Source organism: Trichosurus vulpecula, chromosome 1 (genome assembly GCF_011100635.1).
Source record: "Trichosurus vulpecula isolate mTriVul1 chromosome 1, mTriVul1.pri, whole genome shotgun sequence".
NCBI lineage: Eukaryota > Metazoa > Chordata > Mammalia > Diprotodontia > Phalangeridae > Trichosurus > Trichosurus vulpecula.
Window position 1 is genome coordinate 122,122,618 of NC_050573.1, and position 26,681 is coordinate 122,149,298.

At 40.7% G+C, this 26,681-nt stretch overlaps 1 protein-coding gene across 1 annotated transcript in view; it reads left to right on the forward strand.

Annotated features, from left to right (window-relative positions):
- The window catches only part of SAMD12 (sterile alpha motif domain containing 12), a 530,415-nt gene extending 514,419 nt beyond the window's left edge, over positions 1-15,996 (forward strand). The window contains exon 5 of the mRNA XM_036757739.1: positions 7,443-15,996. Coding sequence (XP_036613634.1) covers positions 7,443-7,465 — 23 coding nt within the window. The 3' untranslated portion in view covers positions 7,466-15,996. The remainder of the gene's footprint in view (positions 1-7,442) is intronic.
- The last annotated feature ends 10,685 nt before the right edge of the window (positions 15,997-26,681 follow it).

Below are 26,681 nucleotides of genomic sequence, written 5' to 3' on the forward strand. Positions count from 1 at the left end.
TCAGGAGGACCTGAGTTCAAATCCGGTCTCAGACACTTGACACACTTACTAGCTGTGTGACCTTGGGCAAGTCACTTAACCCCAATTGCCCTGCCTTCCCCCCTGCAAGAAAAAAAAAATATGTAATTCAGAACAGGAGTTCTTAATTTTTTTGTACCATGGAACCCTTTGGCATTCTGGTAAAACCTATGGAAGCCTATGTATCAACTGAGCTATGTAAAGGACCCTGCACACTCAAAAATGCTACCTAGCATTGTTTATTGTGGACCCCTTCTCAGAATGTTTTTAAATCTATATGTAACTGTGATTACTCTGGCCCACACTGTCCACATTGCCTGAAGGCCAGGGCTGTTACATTTCACCTCTCCTCCAGGGGTGTCTAGTCCCCTTAAAGGGGGATGAGGAGTGTCCCATTGACTTAAGTCCCCAATAATTCTATTTCCTCCATTTTAGGGGTTCCCTAAATCCCAATTCCATTTTACCATGTAACAGTCAGAGTGGCTTTTACAAAGGAATATTTACCTCAGAGGAAGCTAGATGGCACGGTGGATAGAGCATTCAGTCTTGGAATCAGGAACACTCATCTTCATGAGTTCAAATCCAGCTTCAGACACTTACCAGCTGCGTGACCCTAGGCATGTCATTTAACCCTGTTTGCCTTAGTTCCTCATTTATAAAAGGAAATGGCAAACCACTCCAGTATCTTTGACAAGAAAAACCCCAAATGGAGTCATGAAGAGTCAGACACAACTTTAACAACTGGATGACAACAAAAGCAAGAACATATAAACACACTTCCCCTTCTCCCCACAACACTAGGGAATATCATCCTCCCCTATGCCACCTCAGTGTCAAGGGAATGAAGGGGGATTACATTCACATATTAACTCAGTTCCCATGTAACATAGTCCCACAACGTTCCAGAGGGCCTGAGTCCCAGTACCCTGGCTTCTCAGAGCTTCTTTGTGGTGCTAACAGCAACACACAGCCTGCAGTTGTTCCTAAGTCCAGAAACTCTACTACCTGTGCCTAGAACTGAAAAAGACAAACAAAACAAATTAAAACTCCAAGCTCATTTTTCAGGACCGAGGCAAAAATAAAAATACCTATCAATGGAACCATTGGGCTGGTGATTGGAGTGATTGAATCCATGCAAGGAATAGGCAGAAATGCTGGGTTCCCATTAAAAAAACTGAACTTCCAGTCTCCATATGGTACAGAGGCTATTTGGACAGTGTTTATACCAGAAGACAGAAACAAAAAGATTTTCATACTTATGTGGGCCAAGAGCTATTTCTGAGGGAAACCTCTACAATAGGAGGAACTGCTTGTCAGTAAGTAGATGCCTCCTGCAATTCCATCAAAATGTTCTTCTTCTCCCACACCCAATAAAATGAAAACATTCACCTATAACAAGGCCAAGGAACCAGAATCAAGCAGCTTTTAGAACAAAACATAATGAAAGCAGAGATAAATGTGGAGGAAGGATCACTGCATTCTATTCAACAAACATTTATAAAGCACCTATGTGTTAACTTGGGGCCGTTGCTGTTCTTGTAGGAGTCAAACTTTATCACTAAATATAGGTTTCTCTCCGAATCCATGAAGGTTGTTCCCCCTCAGGTCCCCCAGAGGATACCTTGAGTTCCTCTTCTTCAACCTTATACGAATTCCTTCGATACTGTGCCCATTGTAAATAAAGCTTGGGTTTGGCATCCCCAGTCTCCCCTTCCTGTTCCTTTTCCACATTCTGTCATACCCCTTCTCTATGTCCTTTAAGTACCCAATGCCTTCCTGCCACCACCTGCCCTGTCTCTTTAAAGTAAATTAGTTTCCTTCTGTGGATCATTCCCCCTCCCACCTCCCTTTTCCATTTTAGGCCTTATCTCTTACTGGGTCACCATGGCCTTAGAATTCTTCCAAACTGGTCAATGTACTGATAATAAAGTCCTCTGTAATTTGGGGGGGATTGATCCTGCCTAAGTCAGCAGACACAGTCTTATGGCCAAAACTATATTCAAAACTTTTCCACAGAGGAAGAACCCATCAGAACTAACGTTTGTTGTTAAGTTGTATCAATCATGTCTGCTTCTTCGTGATGCCATTTAGGATTTTCTTAGCAAAGAGACTGGGGTGATTTGTCATTTCCTTCTCCAGCTCATTTTACAGATGAGGAAACCAAGGCAAACAGGGTGAAGTGACTTGCCCAGGGTCACACAGTGTCTGAAGCAGAATTTAACTCATCTTCCTAACTGTAGGCCCAGCACTCTATCCAGTGTACCACCCTTAGCTAATAGAATTAACATAGCCTTTCAGAACTCAAAATCTCACAGCATATGTGGGAGTTTGTTTTACTTATCAATACAGATTTGTTATTAAGGTTTTGTTTTTCTCCAACGTCTTCTTCCATCATGGAGAAATCCATTTTTTTGTTCATTGGAACAAAAATCAAAATTTTTCTTTAAGAAAAAACATTTGAAGGACTCAGTTAATAAAAGCCAGGATGAATAATCAAGAGGTTTTTCAATTCAAATATAGTAAGTGCTTCTTGAGCTGAAAATACTCAGCATGGTAGAGCAGATAGCAAGCTGGCTTCCAAATCAGAAAGACCTGAGTTCAAGTTTCTACCTCTGACCCATGCTAGCTATGCAATTCTGGACAAGTCGCCTAACCTATCAATGCCTAGGGCAGATAATGTTTAGGTTTGCATCGATGGAAGGACATTTCCTCATTGAGAGTTTCCTATACCAATGAGAGCAGAGGTGCAGTCCAAGTCTCCATTGCATGCTAAATGCTGTGCAAGACTTTGGGGATCAGAAGTCAAAAATGAAATGGAAGTTCTGAACTTGGGGTCCATGAACGTTTTTTAATATTTAAACACTATTACATTATTTTTTATTTTCTTCATAATCCTACGTATTTCATTTTATGCATTTAGAAACTATAGGCTTCAGCAGACTGCTAGACGGGTCCACAACACAAAAAAAAGGTTCAGAACCCCTGGCTTAGATGATGGCTAACATTTATATAATACTCTGTGCCAGGCACTGTGCTGACTGCCTTAGAGTTATCTCATTTGATCCTCACAACAACCCCGAGAGATAAGTATTATTATCCCCATTTTAAAGATGAGGAAACTGAGGCATACAGATGTTAAGTGACTTGCACAGGTCATACAACTTATCTGAGGTTAGATTTGAACTCAGAGTTACTTCTTTCTAAATAGTCATTTTCAGGAGAGGGTACTAATATCTGGGGGAATTGAGAAAGGTCTCTCATGAAGGAGGTGATATTTCAGCTAAGCCTTGAAGAAAACTAGAGATTCTAAGAGATGGAAGTGAGGGAGGAGAACGTTCTAGTTATGGGAAACAGACAGACTGTGGAAAGACAAAAAGATTGGAAAAATACGAATCATCAGTGTTACTATCTGGTAAGCACCTATTGGGTTCTGCTGTTATGGACTGTCACATATATGGCAGACCCTCTATAGCTATTCAGCCCCAACTGGTCCCTGACAAGACCCAACTGGTCCATTGGTATGATGATAACCAAAGTTCCTTGAGGGCTCATCAAAGCCTAAGGAGAAATGCTCTGCAAGTAACCAGAGAAAAAAGTACTTAACACATTGCCAAGTGTGCCTCAGTTGGGTTCAGGTGACATAAAGAGAAGATTCGATCCTTCCTAACATATTTTCTTTAAGAAATAATTTTAAAAAGAAAAAAACCAGCCTAGACAAGAAATAATGTTACAAATGATCCCTCACATCATAAGCCAGCAAGGCAGTTATCAATATAATATGACAATATTATTTGCCTCTTTTATTTTTCAATATTTCTTTTATTATTATCTGTTGTTTTATTATGAATTATTTGTTCTTAATTTATTTTTAGCGTTTATCTTTTAAAATTTTGAGTTCCAAATTCTTTCCCTGCCCCTACCCATGGAGAAGGCAAGAAGTCAGGTAAAACATATTTCCATATTAGCTATGTTATTTTTTTAAAAGCAAGAAAAGTGTGCTTCAGTCTACACTCAGAGTTCATCAGTTCTTTCTGTGGAGGTATATGGCATTTTTCATCATGGGTCCTTTGGAATTGTCTAAGTCTTTCACAGTTGATCATCATTACAATATTGCTGTTACTGTGAACAATGTTCTCCTGGTTCTGCTCACTTCACTTTGCATTAGTTCATATAGGACTTTCCGGGTTTTTCTGAAACCATCCTGTTTGTCATTTCATAATCATATACCACAACTTGCTCAGCTATTCCCTAGTTAATGGGCATCCTCTCAATTTCCAGTTCTTTTATGATGTCCCTTTTAGAGAAAACCCCAGTTAACCTTTTTCAGTGTGAGCTGTTTCAATGTAGCTCTTCCCCCCAAGGAATACCAGCCATATGGCCAGTTATATCAGGGTGGCTGGGCAGCACTTCATCCTGAGGGCAACTTCCAGTACCACAGATAGGATTGTTTTCAAGAACTAAGTAGCTGGCTTGAGGAGGTTGTGGGGGGGGGGGGGAAGCTGATTGCTTCATGGCCCAATCAGCAGCAGGGTGGGTTCTCCATCCCCAATACTTACCAACATTCCACGGAGTCAAGCAAGACCCAGGACACCAGAGATGTAACAGTGACCCTAGGAAAAGTCATTTCCACTCTCTTGGTTTCATCCACCTCATCTACAAACCAGTCTCCTAGCATTGTGCAATACACAATGTATTGTACCACATACAACATACAGCAGCACATAGTCTGATGCCCCGTAGTCATCGGGGAGAGATTAAATGACATATCGTTTAGAAGCATTTCAATACAAAAAGAGTTAAATTCTACAAGTTGTTTTGCTTTGAGAACGTGAATCCTCAACCATCCAGAAAACTGGACTGTTTCTAAAAACATACCCTGAGGGTTCTAGATAGCCACAATTTGATTCAAACTTTTTGAAAAGAGTTTTTTTAAGCATATTCTTTGCACGAGGCCTTGTTATTTAGTGCTAGTAAGAGAGATACCGTATATTGTTTTAACTTGTGTTTTTCTCACGTCTTGTGTTTGTCTTGGCTCCTCAACTGTTTGTTTCTCAAGGACAGAGATCATATTATGTCTTAGGTTTGGTTTGGTTTTGTTTTTCTCCCACTCCCACAGTGTCTAGCCCAAGGCTGAGGACATAGTTGATGATTTATAAATACATATTGACTGACTAATCTGACTGATCAGAAACTAAAACCAAGAAACCCAGGAAATGCCACCCAGACAGAAACAGGGAATGACCTTCCCTTTGTTAAGAATAAAAAGTGATAGTCTAACTATTGGGCATATGCCCGAAGGGAGGTCAAAAGCAGACAGAGAGGCCTGCCACATATCTACCAAAATATTCACAGCAGTACTTTTTCTTGTAGCAAAGAACCAAAAACAAAGTAAATGCCCATTAATTTGGAAATAGCAGGACAAACTGTAATTGATGAATTAATGAAATATGAGTAGACAGAAATAAACAATGACTTTGGATTTAATAATCATCTCTATGCTAAGACTCTCAAATCTACCTATCCTGCCCCAAACTCTCTGCTAACTTCCGTCTCTCATCTCCAACTTCCTTTCAGACATTTTGAACTGGATGTCTGGTAGACATCTTAAACTCAATATGTCCAAACTGGAATTTATCATCTTTTCCCTAAACCCTTCCCCTCTCCTACCATCCTTGTTATTTTAGAAGGTGACACCATCGTCCAGTCCTCTAGGAATCATTCCAGGTTCCTCACTATGTCTCATCTCCCCTATCTAAGCTGTTGCCAAGACCTGTCAATTTCACCTTTGCTACATTTCAAATACACCTCCTTCTCTCCTCTGACGCTGCTACCACAGGCCCTCATCAACTCACACCTGAATTATCGCCATAGCCTACTCATGGGTCTTCCTGCCTCAACTCTCTCCCCATTCAGCCACTAACAAGCTTTTCCTAAAGCACAGATCTGATCATATCACCCCCTGCCCTACTCAGTATTAACCCCAGTATTTCCTAATCACCTCCGGGATCAAATGCAAAATGCTCTGTTTGGCATTCAAAGCCCTTCGCAACCTAGCCCCCTCCTACCTTTCCGGTCTTCTTACACTTCACTCCCCTACACTACTCTGAGATCCAGTGACATTGTCCTCCTGACTGTTTCTCATACAAGAACCTCCGTTTCTCAGCTCCAGGCATTTTCTCTGACTGTCTACCATGCCTAGAATGTTCTCCCTCCTCCACTTTGCCTACTTGGCCTCCCTGGCTTCCTTCAAGTCCCAACTAAAATCACATCTTTTGCTTGAAGGCTTCCACAACCCCTCGAAATTCTAGTGCCTTACCTCTGTTAAATATTTCCTGTTTATCCTATAGATGACTTCCTATGAACATATGTGTGTTTACCTGCTGTCTTTCCCCCCTCCCATGTAATCTCCTTGAGGTAAAGGGACTGTCTTTTGTCTCTTTTTGTATCCTCAGCACTTGGCACTGTGCTTAATGTAACAGTGCTTAATAGGTGCTTGATAAATGTTTATTGACTGATTGCTAAGGAATCAGAGAAATAAGAGAAAATATTTATGAACTGATACAAAGTGAAATCAGGAGAACAATATGCACAATGATGAGACAATATAAATGAAAAGCACACTAAAAGGAAGCAGAAGTAATTCAAAAAGTCTTTGTGGTCCCAGAGAAGAGATAATTAATTATACCCCCTTCATATAAGCAAGGCAGGTAGAGGAGTACAAGGACAGAATGTTGCATACAAATCGTCGAATGTTACCACTATATGGTTGTTTCTGTTGTGGTTTGTTTCAAAGGAGAGTTCTGTTGGGCTTTAGTGAGGAATATTCACAAATGATAGTGGTATAAAAACAAAAGGTATCAAAAATTTGTTTTAAAAATGAATTAAAAGTTACAGGTTGTATGACTAAAATAATTGATAACTAAAGTAGCAATGGATGTAACAGCAAGCTGAGAAGCCCTGGCATGGGGCTTCTTTTCTTCCAGTTGTATGTATGTATCACTGGAGGGTTTTCCTCTGAATGACAGTATCTGCCCTCTGGTAGGAAAACCCAATTAGACTGTGCACAGAAACACATCCCCACTGCCTGTCCCAATCTGATCTCCTTCCAATAGATTTATTAATGGAAAGAATCACAGAATTGGATGTGACTCCCAGGGTTGAGGTAGTCCATCCCCTTGCTTCCAGGGAGTGCAGCCTGCCTCCCCTCAGTAAGATGGGTATCTCCCCTGTTCTTATCACTCTCCAGGGAATATTTTATAGACAGTCTCTGTCAGAGACCCCATTCTAGTGTTGAGCTGCCTTCACCTGGGGCTCAAGGCACCTGCGTTTGAACAGGGTAACAACATTTTACGTTCTGGAAACGTGCAGATTTGTATCATGTGAAATATATGACTTTCCTGATTTTTTTTTCATTTCTTTTACAGCCTCAACAGAGGGTTCTCCATAATCATGATTAGCCTCTAAAGCTGCTGTCCTGCCAGTTGATATGAAAGTGGCCTCTCCCTCATGAAAAGCCGAAAGAACGGCAGTGCCACAAGACGACCTTGGAGAATTGAAAGATTAACTGAGCTCCAACCACTCAGTCAAGATGATGGGTTTGGGAAAATCCTAGTTTGCCATGGATTTAAAATGTGGCACATCATCTCCAGTGCTAATTTGTTCCAAGTGGTCATTGACAGACCATTAGCTGGGAAATTGCTTCCAGTTTTCATCACTGTGCATAACTTGAGTTCCCTTCGGGGGACTCTCTGTGCCCTTCACTAGAAGTCCCATTTTAGCATGGCAACTACTGGATTCTTTTATTATGTATGCAGATGGCATGATGTTTTAGGAACCATTACAACAGTTCTGCGATCTCAGTGGAAATGTTCACAATATTACACCCTGATAGGAATGTAAACATGTCTCGTATCTGTTAGTTATGCTGTCTAAAGGTATTCCGTTCAATTATTAAGCACTTTATAGGTGAGCTCTACACAGAAGAATTAGCACGTTCTGTATATGTGAAGAAAAAAAACCAAGGTGTTCTTTTTTCTTTTTTTCCCCAAAATCTTGTTCTATTTCTAGGCTGAGATTGTCCAAGACAAACTCCACTATTTACACATCCTTTGTGGTTTGTGGTATCTGGGTGTAGATATGGTCATGGTACTGTTAGATTTCATCCTATGTTATTGAACAACTGTCTTGATTTGAGCCAGGAACAGATGAGCATAGGGGTAGTAGGTGGACCATGGTGATTATGACATTACCTGTTATTTTCTTATACCTAGATGCCCTCATATTGCCCACAAATATAAGCATGCTTATTTTTTCCATTGTACCACCATAAACTTTCTTCTAATCAATAGAAGCAGAGATCTTGAAAACAAGGAGAGGGATTCCATTTTCGTCAGCAACCATGGGTCAGTGGGTAGTGAAGGCAAGAGAATTTGGTCATATCATGGCTCTTGCTTGACACAAAATGTTATGGAAGGAGTCATAGGTACCATTACAACAGTTCTGCAATCTCAGTGGAAATGTTCACAATATTATATCATGTTAGGAATGTAAACATGTTTCATAACATGTTATGAGCCTAACAGGCTCCTAGCATCATATGTAGAACCTTCTAAGGCAAAAAATACAAAACAAGTGACCAAACTGTATCCCACAAGAAGGAGATGGCTGTCAGTCCCCAGTAGGATTTCTTTTCCCATAAACAACTTCTAACCATCCTCCAGTTAGTTCTCTTTCTGCTATTTTACTGTCAATATTCGGGGGGATTTTTTTGTTTTATTAGAACAATTTCTATCTTAGTCCCTCTTGAAGCATCAGAGCCCACATGGACCAATCCTACTTAGCTGATTCAAATTTGTTTTCTGAAACCTAATACCACTATTTGAACTGAGTCAAGGGTCCAGTAAAGTTTATCTCTGAGGGTTGACACATCACCATCTCAGGCCTCGCTTATGAATCCTAGAAATTGACTTCTTTAAAACCGCATGAGATAACTTGTAATTGACTGGGCTCTTCCCCAAGTTTAGCATTTAGAGATATCTTCAGACCCACAGACTTCATCTAGTTGACCATCTTCCCAAGTCTTTGAAAGGGTTTAGCTCATTGTACCTCTCTTAAAAACTCCCAGCAACGGGGAAAGAAATCCTCTTGAAAACTCCAGTGAGTCAGAGAGAAGAATGGATAAACAGAAGTTTATCAAGAGAGTGCTAGAGAAAGAAGCCTACTGAGAAATAACCCCTAAGATCCCATAGGGACTCTTTCTCCGCCACCCTAATCATTCCCCAGCTACTCCCCAAGTAAATACCAAGAGAGGAAAGTATCACTGCAGCCCCAAAAGAGATTTGTTGGAGTGCCTTTGGGGAAAGCTGACTTGAAATCTTTATTCTGTACCGTAGGGCAGGGATGGGGAACCTGTATCCTTGAGGCCACGTGTGGCCCTCTAGGTCCTCAAGTGCAGCTCTTTGACCAAATCTAAACTTCACAGAATTCTGTTCAGTCAAAGGGCCATGCTTGAGAACCTAGAGAACCACATGCGGCCTCAGGGCCACAGGTGCCCCACCCCTGCTCTAGGGTAACCAAACTTGGGTTCATCAGTCCCTTACAATTCCAGGCTTTTAGCAGTATCCCTACCCCACTTCCCCAGCTGTCACCATGGAATCATGCAGGTAGGGCTGATTTGCTTCAATCTGTTTACCCTCTCCTGCTGCTTCTCTTGTTGATTCTTTATGCAACCCCAAACCCAGGTGTCCCCACCCCACCCCTGGGGAGCACAGCCAGCATGCGTAACACACCTCTAGCACCTTGCACATGACAGTCCAATTGATAGCCACCTGACCTAAGGCAGCATGGTAGGTCAGCTACAGAAGTAACAGGTGGTAGAAACATCCATCAATTCCATCCATGCCTTATTCCCAGCTCTTCCCACTCCCAGTTTTCATCTTGCTTCCAGTTTTGTGTTTCCTGTCCTTATGATAAATACTCAATACCCCTTTCCCCCAGCCCCATTCTATCCTACCCACATGGGTGTATGTATCCATACATTTGGTATGATACAACAATAAAACACAGGGTTTAGACTCCCCATAGTCTTTGTAAAGAAAGACTGCCAGGTTCTCAAGACATTGTGGAAATCTGGTGCCCATGGGGTCCTCCTAGAATCCCTGAAAGAATTGTCTGCTAGCTACCATATTTGGTCTCTTGCCTTTATCCCATGGAACAAATTAAAGGTTACTGGCATATTGTCTAGCCCTTTGGCTTTGGGGAAGTGTAGTCTGAACATTGAGATCAGTCCATTTCCCAGATTAAAGTCTTATTGTCACTGCTTGGAATAAACAAAGGAAAAAAATTTTTTTTCAAGAATATAAATGCTCATAAATCCATTAAAGAAACAAACAAGGCTTCTTCTATTGCTTTTTTTCAAAAGTCTCCCGACTTGTTTCAAATCAAAAGATCTAGTTAGAGCACTGGTGAGTTGACATTTGTGAGAAGACAGTTAACCAAGAGGACTCCAGATAGCTTTTCTAAACATGTATTTGTGCCAAGCACTTATCATTCATTGAAATAGCCAAACTACTGTTTTTCAGATGGTTGTTCTGTCTCAGTGACTCCCAGGGATGGTTTGGAAAGCACAGCATTATAAATTCAGGAACAGCTTCAGATGTGAAATGGACCTAGTAGAAGCAACATTGGATTTAGAAACAGAAGACCCAGGTTCAAAACCTCCCTCTATCACCTGGATGACTTCAGGCAATTGTTTTTCCTCTCAAAGGCTTAAGGGTCTTATTTGTAAAATAAGGGCATTGAACTAGATGGCTTTTAAAGTCCATTCCAGCTTTAAATCTATGAACCTACGATTCAACCTTGGGTTCTTTGGTAAAGAGAGTATGTGGGGGGGAAGGGGGAGCAAAGGGTTGAGCCTACATAGATTAATCATGGCTGGCTCCCCAAAATGATAAACATTCTTCCTTGAGTATCCTGTATAGAAACTTAGAACACTTTGGAGAGAGAGAAATATTAGTGTTTGTGAGGATTTGGGGAGAATGGCAGCAGGAGAGGCAGGGGTGAAGTAGTACGTTATTGAAATACTTATAAATTTTTAACATTCACTTTTCCATTTTCTCAAAGCCTACCCCACATCTTCCTGTGAAGAAACAGACTCACACCCACCACTGCAGGGGAAAATATAGTTTTGAGAATGAATAGGCATGAATAATTATTAGGATCTCTAGGGTGCCAAGAAGAGGGTTGGGAAAGAGATGAGATTAGCTAACTTTCACTAAGGAACTGAATTTAAATTTAAAAGGTTGCATAATTTTACAAATGCACCCTGCGGTTCTCAGACCTCAGAGACTTCCTCTACATGTCCTACAGGGGCCTCAGAATTCCCCTAAGGGCTAACAAGGACAGACTGGACAATTATGAGTATACAGTAGAATTTTCACAATAAAGACACTTATAACTCACTAACCCAGCAAATACTGAAATATACTTTAACACCCGGGAAGACAAGGAATATCAACCTTATTTGAGAAAATATGTCAAAGAGGAAAACTTCTAATGGACTTCCCCACCCATACCCCATTACCTGGTAATACTCTTGTTGGCTAACACTCTCTCTCTCCCTCTCCCTCTCCCTCTCTCTCCCTCTTTCTCCCTCTCTCTCTCTCCCTCTCTCCTTCTCTCTCTCTCCCTCTCTCTCTCTCTCTCTCTCTCTCTCTCTCTCTCTCTCTCTCTCGGTCTGCAAATGTCCCATGTTTTTAAGATCCCTGTTAGTTCTTCAGTTCTGGCAATCCACCTGTTTCCAAATGTATTAGCAAGCTCATTCTGTGCAGTGTTTTCCTCTATATTCTTTGGAGTAATTTTATTACTTGACAACTGGACTTAAAACTGATGTAGACACTTTAAAAAATTAAATATTTGAAAATGACATAAATTTTCTTTATTCCCTGAAGGCTCTTTTTATTCACCCCTCCCCAAATCCACAGTATATTCCCACCCCCCTTTCTTCTCTTTCCACTTCTCTCTGTCTTTCATGGTGCTGTGGGTAGGTTTCAGTTATTTGATAAAGAGCTCAAACAAAAAAAAAAAACATTCATGGAGTCCTATTCCAACAAATAATACCTTCTTGAGTTCGATGGGGGAGGAACTTGATTACCACACCACTGTGGTGCATCAGCTTCCACTCTGGGACATGACTTTGAATCAGTCAATCAACAAGTAGTTATTAAGCCAGAGTTAGGTACTGAGACTAGGCACCGGGGATACAAGGACAAAGAATGAAACAATCCCTACGCAAAGTAGAGAGGGCCAGGAGGTGAGTTTCAGCTACATTTCAAGGACAGATAGCTCATACTTTCTTAATCCCCTTACCTCTGCCACATCTAGATCTCCTCCTGTCACCACCGAAATTTCCAGAACTCAGTTTTACAAAACAACAGCATTATCCCTGGCTCCTCAGAACTGCCTCAAGGTAAGGGAGAATAGCATCTCCATTATTTTTTGTACGCTCCTAATTCTCCAGAGGAAAGTAAGGGAAGACTTTTAAAGACCAACCACTCATGCTCAGCTTTTTTAAAAGTTATAAGTTGCTCAAACCCTTGATTAACTAGTACAAAGTAGATGTTTCCACTGAGATTCTAATTCAGGTATTTGGAAGGAGTGATGATGTTTGCAGCCTTACTGGGTCTTTGCTATGATCACCTCCTTGACCCAAAAAATTCTGAGATGTAGGTAGTGAGATTGAGAGAAACTTAAAAGAGAAGTGCCTTCAGGTCCTGATAGGATTTGGTCCTCCTGCCCACAAGGAGGATGACTGCAGAATGGCTAAATGTCCATACAGTTAGGCTAAAGCAGAAGATGAGATGTTTTGTAACAGACTTGATTGAAATGGGATTTCACTGGTCATGAAATAAAATAACACTGTTGAGGTACCAGTTGTTCACCTTTAATTTCATATTAGTCATTGATAATTGAAATAGTAACAACTTGTGGAGAGTGACTTCCCCTTTCCCGTATATCTAAGCCTTTTAAAATTCCGTTCATTAGGATTAAAAAAAAATAGTAGATGATTTCAAGCAGTTTCCCAGGCTCTATAACAATGAGGCAAAGCTTAGGGCTGAGCCAGTGGTTTCTATCACAATACAATCTCTTTTCACTATATGGGGACGGGGGAGTAGGGAAAAATGATCTTTAGATTTTATTCTTAGAATGAAGTAACTACCTTTCTTGATTTCCTTGAGGAGAATAAGTAAAAGTCTGATTTTGTGACATAACCCTGATAGGGACAGGAGATGCCTCAGGTTGGGCTTATCAGGCTAGCCATTTTCCAGTCCTGCCCCATCTCTCAAATAGTCTGACGTTGCCTACCTTCTTCTTTCTCCTTCAAAGATGTTAGCATGTCTCAGCTAAAAAGATTAGCACCCATGAGATATCACACACACACACACACACACACACACACACACACTTCTAGATCCCACTTCAGTTTAATTTAAATTTTATAGAAGTGATATGCTGCTGTAGTCAATGAGATCTAGACACCTGCATCAACTCCCAGGGACTATTCTTTGCCACAATTAATTTTTGGTCTGTTTTCATCTACACTGAAAAACAAAAACAAAACTTTGTGAAGTCTCGGGGGTAGGATTTGCCGATTCTCACTTTCATAGCTCACACAGTAAGCATTTGAAAGCCAGGCCTCGATGGTTTTCTCAACAAGTCTGAGAGGAGTTTTGAAATATACAGCTCAATTCCTGCCCATATTTTAAAAGGCAACTGTTGGGGGGTGGGGTAGAGACATTAAAAAGAATGTAGCTGGATCCTTATTGAATATTGTAACTTTGGGGTTGTTTTGTTTGCTTCCATTCTTATTCAGCTCTTACCTTAAACCTAAAAAGATAGGAGGTTGGCCCCCATGGAGTGGCTATTAACCCTAACCAGGAAACCCAGCCAGGACCAGTGAGTTCCAGTGGCTTTAATTTGTGCTTAGATTTTAAAAACCCCTTTTTTGTTTCTGGATGATTTCTCCACTACTAGTCTCCCTTCGTCCACCAATAGAAAAAACTGCCCTTACAAGGTTATATGAACGGCAGCCGTGGTTTGGCCAGTGGAGGCAGCTAACATTGCAGAGAGCTGAATAATGCTGGGAGCTTGACTTTGTGCAGGCTTGGAGCTATGTCCTGCATGCCAACCATAATTCTATCAAGAACTACACTTCCATTTAAGCAAGATCTGGTCCCAAATGTTTTGAAGTGAATCCTGCTGAAAATCATCATTGCGCCTCTAATCATGCTACTGGAGACCTGTTAAAGCAATTCCCAGTTAGTTCAACTATTTAATATCATTAGTCTCTATATTAAATAGCTTTACACAAAATTTTAGAAGAGATCGATATCGTAGTAAAACTGCATATTAGCAATAAAAAGCACCTGAGAAGAGAGTATCGATCCATTGTGGTTTCTATGCTCAGGTTTATTCTTAGAACGTTGTGGGGGGACAGCATAGCTAGGAGAAATGGAATGAATATATCTTGAAACCAGAACCACCAAGCTAGGGATCCAAAGACCTAGGGGTCCAATCCCAGCTCCATCTTCTACTGTTAAACCTTAGACAAATAGCTGAGACTCCCTAAGCCTATTTCATCTTTAGAAGAAGAGAAACCTGCCCTTCCCACTTTAGTAGGTTTTTCATTTTCATGGGGACCAAATGAGATAATATATGAATATTGTAGTGTGATACAAATAAAGGTATTATCGTAAGTATAATCTGGGTCAGAGACTCCATGAAAGTAGAATTTCATGAAACACAATGCCTATTTCTCCTACTTTATGCCTTATGATCTCCACCCACCATCTTGATCACATCACCACCCTTTGGGGGTTAAACCAGGAGAGGAAGTAGTGATCAACATATCCCACAACTGATTGGCCAAACGATATTTGTACTGTCCTGTGGATCCCAAAGACCGAGGCACTCATCTGTCCTCCTGACTCCATTTCCCAATTCACTGAGCACTCTAGTGAGCTAGCCAGCCAAAGGAGAGAGCTTTGAGTTTGGCTTTCCGGGCATAGGTTTTCAATCCCTGCGTTGCTGAAGAGCAGAGGAAGTATGTAGTTGACGAATGGCGGGTAAGGAACCAAATCATTCTGCCCTGAATTCTGTCCATTAGCCACCATCTAGTAGCATGGGTTCTGATGAAGGAAGATCACATGATGTGAATTGAATTACAGGTTAGGGAAGGTTTATTGTAATATCAGAAGTAAACCAGTGAAAATTGTTCACTCCCTCTTTGGTATACTGCATGCCTGTGCTTGTGTGCGGGAGCACACACTGTCAGCTAGGTTTAGTAAGTGTGCTTTGTAACACCATAGCCCTGCATAGGTCATAGACCTTTTTCACAGCTTGTGTAAGTATACCATAAGCCAGCACCTGCATTAGCTTCCTGGAAGGGTTTGATATACAGGTATTTTCTTTTTTCATCACCCACAACTGTGTTTCCTCCCTTTACACCATAGCACTATGTCTCTGTAGGCATCCAAATAGAGTGATAACATCGAGTGCCTTTCTGATGGGCATATATTGTATTCCCCTAGGAACCCCAGGGGCAAAAATGTACAGAAAACCTTATTTTTCCCAAATATGAGAATGATTGCACATCATTTTAACCTGTTCATTTCCATATTTAAGTGGCTGTCAACATGTTAATGCCCATTAATCCACTGTTCTATTTTTTTGCTTTTTTAATGGTTTTCAAATGTTTTTAGAAAGAGTTGATGGGGAGGCAGGCATTCTCTTTAAATTGAGTTAAATGAAAATTTTCAAAATGTGTTGTTTTTTCTCTGGTGTCCGTGGGCATGATCTCTAGCAGGCTTGGAAATCTGCTTTATCATTTTGTATACTTGACAATTTTGTACTCCGCATTATTTGACTTCATATGTGCATGGCAATGTATTAAAACACAAAATTTTTATTACAGTGTAAAAAGTGTTTCATTTCTGATTTTGAACAAATATACTTGGAAGAAATCACATTAAACTTTTCACTTATGTTTTCTTCAGATCATCAGCTTTTCAGAAGAAAAAAAAGGAAAAGTTACTGAATTTCTCTTTCTCTGTGTTAGTTAATGATGCAATTCATGATGGAAAATTGTCCTCAATTATACTGTGTTTCCTGCAGAAATAATATATGTGAAATGATTCTGTGGCCTCACTCCAGTTCCTCCTCGTACACAGACTTCTCCAACACAACCAGCATAATCAGCACTGAGCATGAAAATCTCGATTTTGAGACTAGATGATGAGAGAAAGAACCTTCACAAGGTTTAGACCGGGGGAAATTGCTGGGCTGAGATCAAGTCTTAGAGCCAAAATCTTCTCCTCTTTGCATGTTAATGACAAGGCCCATAACAATAGCCAACAGCTACCATACGTATGGTATCTCATTTGGTCTTCACCACAAACATATGAGGTAGGAGCTATTCTTATCCCCATTCTACAGATAAGGAACCTGAGGCTGAAAGAAGTTAAGTCAGTTCCCCGGGACACAGAGCTGGTAAGTGCCTGAGGCAGGATCAGAACTCAGGTGTTGCTAACTCCGGTTCCAACATTATCTATGGTACCACTCGGGTTGGCCTAAAACATCCCATTCCTCTTCCTCCATTTGACAAGTAAAGAAATGGAGACCCTCAAGTATAACAGTTTCCTGCCTAAGACTGGACACTAAGTCTAGAAGAAATGTCATTAGAAGCCAGTGATCAGGCTCTAAAACTGCCCTAACCCCATGCTCTACTTCTCAGAAATCCAGACTTCTTGACACATCCATTTACTTGGACAATTCCCAAGTTATTTTCCAAACTGGAGGCTGGGAGGAAGGAAGGAAGTACCCCTCCCCCCCAAAAATGATATTTCACATTAAAATCACAGGATCAAAATGAAACGACAAAAAGTTACACTACTTTGTAAATCTTAAGGTGCTAGAGCAAACTTGCCTATTATTATCGCTACCTAAGAGAAATAAACATTTTGTAGACCACCTCACTCAAAGCCTATAAGACAGTGCTGGACATGACCGCTGAAACTCTTTTATCAGAGTAAGCTTCCATCCTACCACATCTCCACATGATCCATCAGCAAGCATTTATTAAACACCTACTATGTGTCAAGCAGGGCAGCTGAGTGGTGAAGCGGATAGAGTGCCAGGCCTGAAGTCAGGAAGATCTGATTTCAAATCTAGCCTCAAACACTTACTATGTGTGACCCTGGGTTAGTCACTCAACCCTGCTTGTCTCAGTTTCTTCATCTGTAAAATGAACTGGAGAAGGAAACGGCAAACCACTCCAGTATCTTTGCCAAGAAACCCCTTCCCCCCCCCCCAAAAAAAAGCTCAACAAAGAGTTGTATATGACTAAAAAATGGCACAACAATGTGTCAAACACCATACTAGGGGTAAGAATACAAACATGAGATAGTCCCTATGACATATTCATGGACTACTGCTACTGACAATAATAATAAATAGCATTCATATCAGGCTTTAAAAAATACAGAATGCTTTACATGTGCTATCTCATCTGACCCTGACTTTTCTATAAAGCTTTGAGATCTGCAAAGCACTTTCTAAGTGTTATCTCGTTTGCTCTTCACAACACCCCAGGAAGGTTAGAAGCTATTATCATGTCCATTTTACAGATAAGGAACGTTTGGAGAGGTTAAGTGATTTGCCCGGGGTCACACAGCTGAGCGTCTGAGATGAAATCAGAGCTTGGAGCTTTCTGCCTCTAAACTCAGTGCTCTATTCAGGACACCACTTAGTTGTCCTAAGTATATAAACAAAATAATATATATGACAACAGGGTGCTTCCGAGTCGGCATCTATTAAGCAACTTCCCTGGTTGAGGAGCAGAGTGTCATAGGGATTTTGAAGTCATTTAGACTTAGCACCTATCTTGTATGTGTATCTATAGACCTCAAATATAGATGTATACAATCAGGATAACATAGGCTTCTGCTTCCATTTGACTATTTTGAATGCACTTTGAAAAATCAAGAAGATATTTGGACAAGGCAACCCTATTCCTCTTTGTACAAAGAGCAAATACTGATTCCCTCAAGAATTTAGCATCTAACTTCTGAAAAAAGGCCAAACACAACACCAGTGCCCCCTTTTCCATCTGTCTATAGCTCATTCCAGAACATTTTCCATACAAAGCTAGGAAAATGAAAAAAGGAAAGTGAAGTGAAACATAGGAAGCAAAGCACAAACCCAGCACAGAAAATATATTACAAGTGGTTATATTTTCTCATGAAAAAGCGATGGGGAGTAGAGAAGGAAGAGGTGAAAGTGATCAATAAATGTGGACTCTGATTCCAGATTAAGATCAGTGCTAGCCTTTTAAAATGGGACTTTGAGAGGTACTCTGTGTGATTTGGGGTAGCTAGATGTCACAGTGGATACAATGCTGGGTCTGGAATCAGGAAGATGACAGTTCAAATCCAGTCTCAGACACTTAATAGCCGTATGACCCTGGGCAAGTCGCTTAACCCTGTTTGCCTCAGTTTTCTCATCTGTAGATTGAGCTGGAGAAGAAAATGGCAAACCACTGCAGTGTCTTTGCTAAGAAACACTCCCTCTAAAAGGGGGTCATGAAGACTTGGACCCAACTGGGAATGACTGACCAACAACTACTACTATTTACTATTACTACTCCAAAGGTTCTCTATTAAAATACAAAGAGTCCTGAGAAGGCTAACACCAAAAGCATACCTGTAAGTACCATAGCAGAGGTAAGGATATCCAGCAATGTGGCTCTGAATAACATGGAAAGCGGGCCTTTAGCTGCCAGCTTCCCACCTTCAGAGTAAGATCAAAGACTCTAAAACCAAAAAGGACCTTAAAGGGTATCGAATCCAATATGCCTATTTTATAAATGTGAACCTTGAGGCCCAGAGAAGTTGAGTGCTTGTCCAAAGACACACAACTAAGTTAGTAAATGGCAGAGTCAGGATTTGGGCATAGGTCCTATGCCTCCAAATTTGGCTTACTTTTCATTTCATCGTATAGTTTTTAAAAGGACTAAAGGAAGAGGCAAAGGGGCCCAGGAAGCAGAGTGCCAATGACAAACTTCGCTTACTTAACAATTTTGCTGAAGGTCATCCTGTTAAAATTAATGCTTTACCATGCTTTCCTATTTCTGGCCCAAACTGGTTAGCATTTCTAGAGATAATCATTGGGTTCGCACATATACTTCTTTTTTGTTGTTTAATCGTTTTCAGTCATGTCCAATCTTTTTTGGGGGGCTAGGGGGATGAGGCAGTTTCTTGACAAAGATACTGGAGTGGTTTGCCATTTCCTTCTCTAGCTCATTTTACAGATGAGGAAACTGAGGCAAACAGGGTTAAATGACTTGCCAAGGGTCACAGAGCTAGTAAATGAGGCCAAATTTGAACTCAGGTCTGCCTGACTCCAAGCCTTGCCTCGATCCACTGTGCCACCTAGCTGCCCATTCTATGTTTTACTCCCTGCATTAATTTGTTATTCCTAATTAATCAATTCTCCAAACAATATACATTTCTTATTTTGCTGTCTAATGGCAATTAAGTATGAATTGGGTAGGAAAATGATAAAATTCAATACCAAGATAAAACTCCATGCCTCTCCCATCACTGCTTTGAGACTGACAAAGGAAAGTGTATCTTCTGACTTTTATTCTTTTTTTTTTTATTTTTTTGGAGGGAGGAGGGCAGGGCAATTGGGGTTGTGACTTGCCCAAGGTCACACAGCTAATAAAGTATGTCCAGTGTCCAAGGCCAGATTTGAGCTCAGGTCTTCCTAATTCCAGGGCTGGTACTCTACTCACTGTGCCACCTAGCTGCCCCTCCACCTTTTATTCTTACAGGTGTTATGCTAACAGTCACCTTACTGGGAAAACAACCTTGCGCCAAGTTTGAGCATCCATGAAAGTTAGAAAAGGAATGTACGTCATTAGGACACTCAATTCACTGTTCCTATGCAGGCGGTAATAAGAATATGCTTTAGAAGTAATCTAGCCCAACCTCCATTTTACAGGTGAAGAAACTGAGGGCCTGACAATTAAAATCACTTGCTTGATGTCCCACAGACAGAAAATAGGAAAGCCAGGAGCCAACCCAAGTTATAGAGGGAACCCCAGAGGCTATGTAATGGAACATCCTCATTTAAAGTATGAAGAAAATGAAGTCCAGGGAGACAAAATGCTTAATCATGGTAAGAGTTTGAACCTGGATCCTCTGCCTCCAGAAATAGTGCAGGAGTGAAGAGATTTTCCACTCTAACACATCTTATTCCACTACCCCAGATATTTAAAGTGAGGGTCTACCAGCAAGAATAGATGTTGATTTCTCACTGCCCAAAAAGCAAATCTGTCTATAAGAAAAAAAGTATGGGACTCAAGGGAGTTAAAAGAGAAAAGCTCATATAGACATAGTATGGAAAAACAGTAAGCCATATCAAACTTGACATTTTTAGGGTTTTTCCATCGGCAGCAGCCGGCTCAGACACACAAGATGCAGCCATTCCTTGCCCATGAGGACAAGAAAAGGCAGAATCTAGCACCGCCCTTTCAGAAGGTTTTCCAAAGACTCCCAAGAGAACTTAGCTTAGCATTCAGAATGTCAGTGTGTATGTGTGTATCTCTGTCTGTTTCTGTGTGTGCTGGGTTAAAACAGACAGCGGGGACTTACAAGGCCTGGGTTCTGTTTCTGTCAAGATGACTTGCTCCTTGACCTCCGGCATGACAGATCAATCCATGCTTCTGCTTTCCCTCTGTATTTGTTTACAATTCACTCTGAGACAGGGTGAATAATGTTGCTACATAACTAGAGAATAAGATGTTATTGTTCTGTCTCTAAGATATTCATTATTTGTTGTTGTTGGGAGCTTTTTTGGTTTGTTTTTGTTTTTTGAAAGAAAGGAGATGTCTTAAGAGAAATAGTCTGGAATGGTATGGAATAATGGCCCAATAATGAGTACAGAATTTAACTCAATGAAGAGAGTTTTTTTTTACCAGGGTTCAAAAATATTACTGGAAGTGAATTGACCCTCAAATAGAAACCATGCTCTTCTCCTGAGCTGTCAGGAAATAGAATAAGCCTGGTTCTACCACACCCTTTCCACAGAACCTTGGATAACTCTCTGAAGTCTCCTCCTTCTTCATCTGTAAAGTAGTGATGTAAGAGAGCTGGAAGGAATAGACAGCCAAGAATTGAATATAAATTATTGTAAGAATGTAAACTTTCTCAGGGCTACAGTGGGAGAATCTATAGAATCTATGATCTGCAGAAATAGTATATATACAGGTATGTACAAACATGTCTGTGTCTATATATACACAAACATACTTATGTGTTACTATGGAGTAGCAGATGGAAAGCAGACCTTGGAATCAGGAAGGCCCAGGTTTGAGTCCCCTATCTCTGACATCTACTAGCTGAGTGAGCCTGGATCAGTCATTTAACCTGGAGATGCTCTAGGCTAGAAGACTAGAAGATACAGAAGAGGTGCTGACCTTCACTGATAGATGGAGTTTCTTCATCCAGTAGCTCCTTATGCTTACTAACAAAATTATGTCTAGTCCCTATCCTATCCACTGGGCATTTTTCTTACAAAAAGCCTCCTTTGCCTTTAGTGAAAAGGAAGGAAAATAGAACCTTTCTTTCAGGCATTGATGCTTACATCTGCCTTGAAAAAAATTGATATGAATATATTTTCTCCAAATTGACCCTTTTGATTTTCTATAGGCTATCATGGCAAGCAAGTATACATATATATATATACACACACACACGTATGTATATATGTATGTATATGTGTGTATATATATATAGTATATATACATATGTTATATATATTTGCCATTTCTGTTAAAAATTTAAATGTGGCTTTTTTTTCCCCCTTGCTTTGACCAGATGAGTTTTGTGTGACTATTTCTAATAGTAAAAAGTCAAATGCATATGATCTATCCTCATGTGGGACTCGTCTCTGCCTTGTAAACTTAAGGAGTTAGAGAGCTTCTTCCCCCCTACCCCACCCTCCCCCTCACACACACGTAAGGGGCCTTCATTCTTCACAGTGATTATATTCCTCGAGAGTACAATCCTTCTAATCCCCAAGTTATTGGGCCTATGGTTGGATTTTCCCAACCCTTAGCACTCAGAGCACAGCTACACATTCTTCAAATGTCACTGTTGGGAGTCAAGGGGGCAGTTTCTGGACTAGAATTACCATGTTGGAGCCCTTGGTGATGTAGGAGAAGCTGCTTTCATTCCAGGAGGAGGGATAATGACTGTATGAAGCATCAGCCTGACCAAAGATGGGCAGTTTCTTTGGGAAGGGACACTTTAAAACCATACTTTTCCTTCAGAAACTGGAAGAGTGGGAAACAGATGGCCAAATACAGAGTTCACAGCTAGCTAGCAAAGTTGGATGGAGCCAAGTTACAGGGTCATCCACAAATCTACAAATCCACAATCCACAAATTAGGACAATCAGTCAATTTGCTACTTATATGCAGACAGTAATTTAGAGATAATCTAGTCCCACTCCTTCATTTTACAGGTGAGGAAACAGAGGGCCAAACAAATAAAATCACTTGCCTGATGGTCCACAAACAATAAATAGGAAAGCCAAGAGTCAACCCAAGTTATACAAATCCCTTCTGGAACAAAGAGAGAAGCTAGATGAAGAAAGCTGTTGTTCCCATATGCTTAGAAATGGAACCAGGGCTATCACCAAGGCAGGGCAACCAGGGTTCTGGTCCTGGGTGCCAAAAATGAGTGTGCTGGCATCTCTTCAGCAGATAAAATGACTATGCTTAGCACCTAGCTGCCAAGAATAACCAGATATATATATATAACAAGCTACCAGATGGCATGTTTCCTCTTCCAACCCAAGCATGGCCTCACCCCAAATGAGCTCCCTTCCCTGGCCTAGGCCTGCCCTTTTCCTAACAGCCACCTCATAGTACCCCATGATCTGTCTTACCCAACAAGAAAATGTCCTTTTTTCTCCCTCCCAGGGAGTCTCGTATCCTGAGATCTGATGTTTCTTCTTCTCTCTCATAGGACCAATATCTCACAGGGATCCCCCTACTCCTACATATATATGAGTTAGGTTAGTTTTTTCCTAAAAGATATATTGGGTACTTGATTGGCCCAAAAGTGGAGCAAGGTTCAGGCTACACTTCTCATGAAACAGCTTCCTTATAGCCTCTGGTCTTACAGATATGACTTCTTGGTCACCCAAGGGTCTCCCGTAGAGTGTTGGATGCTTCAGATTTGGTGAATATCCCAAAACTATGCAATTTCACTACACTTGGCTTATGCACCAGAAATGTTTCCTCGCGGAGCAGGGAAAGAGAGAAGGTAGTGCTTCTACCTGAGTCAAGCACTGAGTTATTGAATGTTCTTCTTATGTTAAAGGTAAGTAAGGTTTCTAACTGTTCAATGATCTACAAGTCCCTCATTTCATTCCAACATTGAACCTGTACTAATAGGATACAGCCCTGTTAGGTCTATCCTTAACATCCTCCTAAGTGAGTCTATCCTAAAAACTTGATTTGAGGGCACATTTCACACTCTTTGTTGCCCAGTGGCAAAAATTGCTAGCTAAACCTTTAAACTCAGCCAAGTTATATGAAGTCCAGCTTTATTTTTAGCATCAACACCCTAAAGTAGGCTGGATTGCTTGTTCTTAGCAATGAGCAAACAAACAAACAAAAAGGTATTGTTGAGCACTACCTATGTCCAGGCCACTCCTAATTGCTGTGACAGCCACAAAGGTGCATAAGAAGCTGACTTTGGCTTTAAAGAGCTTATACCCTAGATGGCACACAAAGTTAGCTGACAAATCAAGATAGCACATGCTAAGTGCCCACGTGTAAAAAATAAGGAGATGGACAGTTGTTTGGATCAGAGGCCAGTGGATAGAGCACTGGACCTGAAGAAGGAAGCCTTAAGTTCCAATCCAGCCCCAGATACTTATTAGCTGTGTGGCCCTGGCCGCTACTTAACCTTTGTCTCAGTTTCCTCATCTGTAAGGTGGGGCTAGAAATAAAATGAGCACCTGTCTCCCAAGGTTGTTGTTAGGATAAAATAAGATACTTGTAAAGTGCTTTGCAAACCTTAAAGCATTCTCTAAATGCTGGCTATTATTGTTATTATCATATTACTATATTATATATAATAGATATAGCTTATAGTATATCATAATATAGTATATTATATTATGTGGTCATCCCACACCCTGCAATAACTCACTGAAGATATATATATATATATGTATATATATATATGTACGCATGCATTCTCCCCTGATAGAATGTACAGGGTGTTCCTAAAGTCTGGACACATAGGCAAAAATGCATATTTTCAAGAAATGAAATGAATGAAATTTTCAACAACATTTTATTTAATTGGAATGTTAACAAATAACATCTTCAATATGATTCCCATCATCGGTGATGCAAAGGTTGATGTGCTTTGCAAGATTCACGTGAACTCGATGCAATAACTCCACATTGCCGTCAATTTTAGCACATTCACTCTTTATGTGTTTATACGTTCAATCAAGTGTGTTGCATCTGTGATTTTCATTGAGTACACCTTCTCCTTTAGCATACCCCAGAAAAAGAAGTCACTAAACAACACAGAGTCTTCAGTGAAACAGTTAATGAGATTTCCTATGTGTCCAGACTTTAGGGACACCCTGTAGATAGTAAATTCCCTCTTTGAGGGAAGGGACCATTTCCCTTTTGTCTTTGGACCCCAGGTACCCAGCAGAGTGTTTGGCACCTCAGGTACTTAATAAATACTTGTCAATATTAAGTGATTGATGGATATTTTCCTTCCTTTAATAGCCTTGTGTCTAGGAAGGTAGACTGATGTAATGTGGGCCAGCCACTTGCTCAAATTTCAGAGTCGCTATTTTTTGGAAACCCCTTGGAATCCTTTAGGAGTCTTCCTCAAATGGAATCCAAATTCACCTCTCAGCAAATTCTACTCATTGCACCATGGTCTGCCCTCTAGGGCCATGCTGAACTAACTGTGTTCTAGCTTCATCAACCACCTTTCTCCTTCACTGCATCTTTAAAGACAGCAGCAACATTACAAGGGATGGCCTGGTAGCACTGAAATTGCAAACAGATAATTCCTCAAAACTTGTAAGCAGGGGGTAAGTCTGGCCTGGATCAATACTTAGATGGCTGGTAAAAATCTGAAAAGAAATTTCAAGCATTGCAAGAATAGCATTGTTCATTCAGTGGATTGCCCTTTGGCCTTTGGGTCATTCCTGCACCCTGAAGTGGAGGTGACGGGGGAGGGAGCAAGGAAGAGGGAGAGGCGATAGGGGGCATGGTACTGTCTGATGCAAGGGACAGAAAGCCAAACTCCTGAGAGCTGGTGCTTATTAAAAATCCAATAGTACTTTCAGCCAGAGCAGTCTATCTCCTGGGCCAGGGCCAACTTAGGTAATTACATTCTCAGCCAAAACTTCAATCAGCTCCAGTTCACTCAAACAACCTTTTAGGCTCTGACTCCTATAGAATGCAGTTGAAGCTAAATAAATAAAATGATGGAAATAGCAACTAGATTTAAAAAAAAAACTACTCTAAGGAAAATAACTATAAAGCCTACATTCAATGCTTCTTTCAGATTTCTCTTTTTAGCAATAGGTTTCAATGCTATGGCTCCCCTAGAGGCTGCGATTAAATTGATCGGTCTGCTCGTATTGAAAAGAGCTAGAATTCTTTACAATTAGAAAGAATTGGCAAAATATATATAAGGTGGTGGGGTGAGTAGGTAGTGGGGTAGATAGAAAGCCCAGGCCTGGAGTCAGAAAGATTCATCTTCCTGAGTTCAAATCTGGCCTTAGACACTTACTAGCTGTGTGACCCTGGGCAAGTCACTTAACCCCATTTGCCTCAGTTCCTTTTCTGTAAAATGAGCTAGAGAAGGAAATGGCAAACCACTCCAGTATCTTTGCCAAGAAAACTCCAAATGGGGTCACAAAGAGTGAGACATGACTGAACAATGACAACGACAAAATATAATATAGTAATTTTTAAATTAAATTTAAACTTAAATTTTTAAATTAAAATATAGGTACATAGACCCATCTGTACAAAAATGTTTTATAACAGTATGTTTGGTTATAGCAGAAAGGTCAGAACAAGGGGTCCCCAATGATTAGGAGATGGCTGATGGTTCATAAGTCAAGTCAAAAAGTATCTATTAAGCACTATGTGCCAGCACTATACAAAGTGCTGATGATGCAAGGCCCCTCCCCTCAAGGAGCTCACATTCTGATGAAGGAGACATTTAATAACTAGGCATCTACAATATTCATACAGAGTAGATAGAAGGTAATGTCAAAAAAGAAGGCACTAATTAGCTGGGGTTGAGAGGCGATGAGGGAACTGTAACAGTTATCCATTAGAAGAGAGAATCTGAGCTAAATCTTGCTAAGAAATAGAGTTGAGGAAGAAGGGCATTTCAGGCTTGAGGACAGCCTGTGCAAAGGCAGCAGAGATGGCAGATAGAATAAACAGGCTAGTGTTGTTGAATCATAGAATGCAAAGAGGGGAGCAGTGTTAGAAGGCTGAGAAGGTGGTGGTGTTGTGCAAATCCTGTTCGACATTT